General features: G+C 41.6%; 1 protein-coding gene across 1 annotated transcript; it reads right to left on the minus strand.

Annotated features, from left to right (window-relative positions):
* Window positions 1-1,123: 1,123 nt before the first annotated feature.
* On the minus strand, window positions 1,124-4,466 carry LOC123040839 (tau-cadinol synthase). Its single transcript, XM_044463581.1, has 7 exons — window positions 4,148-4,466; window positions 3,374-3,632; window positions 2,457-2,829; window positions 2,089-2,307; window positions 1,843-1,978; window positions 1,512-1,760; window positions 1,124-1,411 (listed from the first exon to the last, which is right to left on the minus strand). Exons 1-7 carry the CDS (start codon window positions 4,436-4,438, stop codon window positions 1,124-1,126), a joined length of 1,815 nt encoding a protein of 604 aa, XP_044319516.1. The 5' UTR covers window positions 4,439-4,466.
* Between the last annotated feature and the right edge of the window lie 794 nt (window positions 4,467-5,260).

Here is a 5,260-nt window from a genome sequence, read left to right on the forward strand (position 1 = left end):
GCATGATAGTGACGATGAAAACAACCAAACCAAAGCTGTCCATTCTCACCACGTGTCTGGTACAATGAGTTCATATTCTGACAACACCCGCTACGTATGATTTTTTTAATTTGAACAGTTCTTTTGTTTTTTGAACATTTAAACAACGTACGGTGATGAATATAAGATGTTATATGGTGGTGGGCGATTGCGTACAAAAGCAAGTAACTATAATCGCCAACGGTTTTGCCTTGCATGCGTACAAACCCATTCGGTTTCGTCTCCGGGCCTCACCACGGCCTTGTACAACAGGTTGGTTCGTTGCCCACTTGTTGCCTCGTTGGCATGTAGTACCGAAAGCTTCACTAAACGCCAAGGTGACTTGTTGGCACTCAGAGGTGCACCGACAAAAATGAGATTCTTGTGTACATAATTTTCTCTTGAAAATCATTTCTACGTACATAATTGGAATATGTAAATATTTCAACTTTTCTTCTGATTGCGTCGGTGGAATAGTCCGACCTTATTACAACGACGTATTTGGTTTCTTGTATCCCTCCTTGGTGTGCCTCCACGATACAGTTTTATTTTGCATCATTTGGGACAGGCCAAGCTAGCCCCATGTGATGCAAACATTCTTACTGAAGAAGATAGAATAGCAGGCTAGTCTTTTTGAGAGAGAAAACATATATTAGAACAGCTGAAAGCTATGCTCCTCAATTACGTATATCAGACATGGATAAAATACTCCACTGGGGTGATTTTTTAAGGGTTTCTGCCACTTAATAGTTGGGTTTTGGCCGTTTCCCAAAAAAAGAAAGGGCGATTTTTGTGAAATGCTACTCAATACTCTTTCTGTTCAAAAATAAATGTCGTGGTTTTAGTTCAAACTTGTACTAAAATAACAACACATATTTTGGACTGGGGAGAGAGAGAGAGAGAGAGAGAGAGAGAGAGAGAGAGAGAGGCAATGTGGAGGTAGACAACTGTATGTGATATCATTCGACGATTCCAAGTACAATTGCTTATTTTTACCATATTAACTTAGTACTGTATGTACAAAAGATAGTGCACAAGCTCCAACTCACAAGTTATGATGCAGGGTGGCATGCATCTTTGCTGAAGTGCCACACAACCTATTAGACTACATGGGAATGGGTTTCACAAAAAGGCTCTCAACAGTCTCCTTAAGATTTATGCTGAAGGTATATGCATCTTTCCCAGCATAGAACACTAGCATGCTATTGGCAAAGTTAATAATCCGCTGCACCACTGGGAGGTGTGAGTGATGTTCGAATTGAGCTTGATTTAGAGTTTTCCATTCATCTTCTAGCAGTGATAGGATCTTGGAAATGGCAACCTCACTTGTGACCCTATGCTCAACCATGTAACACTCTGTAGAGCTTGCCATATCCCCCTTGGCCTTCCCGCCCTGCATATTTATATGATAGAAGTTAGATACATTGTCTTGAGTGCGGATTGGTGGTTGAGTTGTTCTAGTTTGGGCCAAATAAGAAAATAAAAGAGTATACTGTGAATGCGGCAATGTCATCCATTAGACGTGCTATCTTCCCGCACGTTATGGCGACATTTGGGTAACCAGCTGCCCACTCAAACGCTTCCCTTGTTATTGGATCTCCCATGCCAACCATCAAACCTACACATAGCGTTGGTGATCCTATGGACATGGCTGATAAACTCAAGTGATCTTTAAAGCTTGGCTTGTGATTCTGGTGTAACCATTCAACTTCTTGGAGATAATAAGCGGACAAATCTTGAAACTTCATAGAAGAAAAACAAATTGAACACAAAACGAACACTCTAAAAAATGATGGTAAAGATATAAGGTACATGGTGGTTTACCGCTTTTCGGACATAGGCAACATGGTAAGTGTCACAAATTGCCACTTCAGTCGTGGCATCTTTAAATATCCTCAATAGTTCAGTATAAAACCTTTTAAGGTAGTTGGGTAGAAGAGAAGTGGCCCTCTCATCCCATCTACATGTCGGATTACATCGCATGAAAATCAGTCCATGACAAATTATATAGAATATTGATTGCATGTCAGTTTTTACACATGCATGTAAATAAAATCCAAACTTTCAAACCTTTGTATGGCCGCATTTAGTTGTCGACATTCCTCGATGGTGGCATGGGCATCATATGTGTCATCCATTAGGGAAATAAGCATCAATTGCTTGGTAAGAAATATTCTCGAGAACGCAAATTCTTTCTCATGGTATATCGCATAGCACCAAATGTAACCCTCCACCAGGCGGTCCCGAGCATAGTTTAGCCCGACACACTTGTACAGATCACGCCACCACCTGAAGTACTTTTATTAATCTTGGTAAGATAGATATGTCCTAATACATAACTGGATGGACAATATCCAAATTGTAAATACATTACATGAAGGCATGCATTTTATATTGATTCCATCTTCATTGTGTAGTTGAGTATAACGAAGACATACTTAGTGAGATATTTGAGTTCCTTCAAGTGTACATGTTGTAGAAGGTTAAAATCCAGCTTTGCAAGCTCCAATAGAGTAGGGTTATGCCATTCCTCGTGCTTGTACTCAGAGATATAATGCAATGTTTCCACCCTTTTCAACGTCCTTGGCAATGGTACGTGAAGGGCACGCTGAACTTGCTCGGCTAAAGGAGACTTGAGACTGTCCCTCATCAATTCAAGATGATGCCTTGCAAAAGAGATAGCTTCTTCCAATGATGGCTCACTATGAACGAGAAGATGGGCTGTGTTGTATAGAGATAAAAGTCCCTTCGGGTCGTTGGTAATATCTTTCCTAAAGCTCCGATCTTCATTCTTAAATTTGTTGAAAGCATCTGCATGATAAATATTGGTGAGACATTGTTAAAACAAACCATGCCATTGTATAGCTAGTACTGTAAGCTTTGTGTTAATTATCCTAGTAGCAACATACAGAGTGGGGCGTTTTGGTGACCAAGCTCCATGGAGCCCTTTAAGTTTGAAAAAATCAAAATTCAATCTTTCCGGTTTCAGTAAAATCTGGAAAAAAAGCAAGTATACAACGATGAAATGTATATGTGTGTAAAAATTCAGGTTGAAATACCTTGAAAGGTGATCTGTACAAAAAAAACAAATTCTTGGACTTGAGGATGAATAGTATCATGTTCTGAAAAGCCCCAGATTTTTTTGCGCAGACCTCATTTCAACGCATTTCATCTCGACAATTTAGTGATTTACACACATGTACACTATGCCTCCATGTATATTTGTATATTTTCAGAATTTTTTGAAACATAAAAATATGAATTTTGAATTTTGCAAATGGAGGCCTCCTTTGTGGCTCCTTTGTGGATATTCATGCCTTGTATTTATTTATTTTACAAATAGATACATATATACCTGAAGATACCCAAAGGCCATGTTCTCGAAGCAAGCCAAACCGGAGGGCGACGTGATGGAGGCTAGAGCTAGTGAATTCATCCTCGATAATTTGACTTAACGCGATATCAACCTGTTTCTTAAAGTGATGATCTATTCCGAGACGTTGGACACTGTCCAACAAGGTTATTCTTTCCACGGTGCACTTGCAGCTCTCAAACAACATGTTGATGTCCTCCTTTAATTTATCAGCTCTTGCAATCATCCATTTTTCTGACCTCTGCACACATGCGTGCATGCATGGATTAATTAGCTGGGGTCAACGAAAGGAACCAAGCATACTTGAAAAGTAAACACGTGGATCAGATTTTTCAGGAATACTATTTACATGGTATTATTTTTTAGAGCTTTAGGCGTAGTAATATATACACATAGAAGATAATGTCAGAAACATCTACTAGACACGACGCCAAATAGCTGAAACGTCATATATTTCTAAGTTGTGAGAATAACTTTGAATATTGCAATGAAACAAGTATCTTGGTTAGTGGTGTAGCAAGCCTGTTTCAAGTAATAATTATAAAATAACTCCCTCCGTTCCCAAATATAAGACGTTTTGGTAGTTCAATTTAAACTATCAAAACGTCATATATTTAGAAATGGAGGGAGTATGGATTAGGAGGAAAGCACAAATTTTATGTATTGAACTATCAAAGCGTCATATATTTGGAAATGGAGGGAGTATGGTTTAGGAGGAAAGCACAAATTATATGTACAGGTAGCACTAGTGTATACCTGCAGTGGTTTTGGCTCGTAGCTGAGGAAGTAGTCGCCCCACAGAGAGGGCTCATAGCTGGACAGCGTCTTCGGAGTAGCGGCAACGCCAGCAGAGGCCACATGGTTGTATGTACCTCTTGTTTCGTGCTCAATTCTAGAGGTCGGTGTAGCTTCCGTGGCAGGTGATGCTTGGACATGGGGAGAGCGGGGCCGGGGAGACGGTTGGAGAGGGAGACGAGAGGAGTAGGCAGGTGACGAGCAGGGGCTGCTGAGTAGGATTGCCGGCGTTGGCTTCAAACTCGCTGCCATACTGCAATGAACTCAGTGTTAGTTGTGACTTGTGAGCCTGTGGCATTGGAAGGACCACGGCAACCAACTTTTAAGGGCATCCATGGAGACATACATCTCAGGGAGATCTGTCTCAGGAGCTTTCAGCCTTTCACCAATCTTATCACAATTTTGTGAACCGTGACCTCGAACGTGTACCATACACTATCTGAGGGCCAAAATAATTGCGCACACTATTTGAGGGCCGAAACAAGTACAGACTTTTCAGCCAGCGTTGGCGGGAGGGCCAAGAGCGGCTCGGGTTGTCAGCTTGGTTTTCTACCATTATTTTTGTTTGTTTCTCGATGAACGTACGGCATGCCAACGGTGTCACCATGACAGGACCAAGTATAGCGACACAACACCAACAGAGCATTGCCCCCACGTGCAGGCAAGCACGCACCAGTCGTTGGTTAGCCACCATTCCGGAACCATGTACACATTTCCACCGTAATCGAATTACCCATGTACATTACTTTGCACAAACAAAACTGTGGACACAGTTCAAACATTGTTCACACATGAACACGTCATCATATATCCCCAACACTGAGCGTGGCACGCAAGACGATGTTGCCGAGGAGCCTAGCGCGATAGGCAAGACATGCCAGCAAGTTCTTTTGGAGACCTGGAACCCCACACGTCCATGATGAACCCGCATGGCGCGCGGCGGCTATGAGTTTCCGTAGGTTGACCTTATCGCCAGGCACTGCTTGTCGCCCCTAGGGCTTCGAAGTTTGCGGTCGTTGAACAGGAAGAAGAAGGAAGGAAAAAAAAACAAGGAGAGATCTGAATAAAACATAA

Source organism: Triticum aestivum, chromosome 2B, assembly GCF_018294505.1.
Source record: "Triticum aestivum cultivar Chinese Spring chromosome 2B, IWGSC CS RefSeq v2.1, whole genome shotgun sequence".
Lineage (NCBI taxonomy): Eukaryota > Viridiplantae > Streptophyta > Magnoliopsida > Poales > Poaceae > Triticum > Triticum aestivum.

Coding starts and splice junctions, on each gene's coding strand:
- LOC123040839 (XM_044463581.1), bottom strand. CDS start 4,438: ATGGCAGCGAGTTTGAAGCCAACGCCGGCAATCCTACTCAGCAGCCCC. Junction 2,308..2,456: donor GAACTCAAATATCTCACTAA/GTATGTCTTCGT, acceptor AAAGTACTTCAG/GTGGTGGCGTGATCTGTACA. Junction 1,979..2,088: donor CTAAATGCGGCCATACAAAG/GTTTGAAAGTTT, acceptor TCCGACATGTAG/ATGGGATGAGAGGGCCACTT.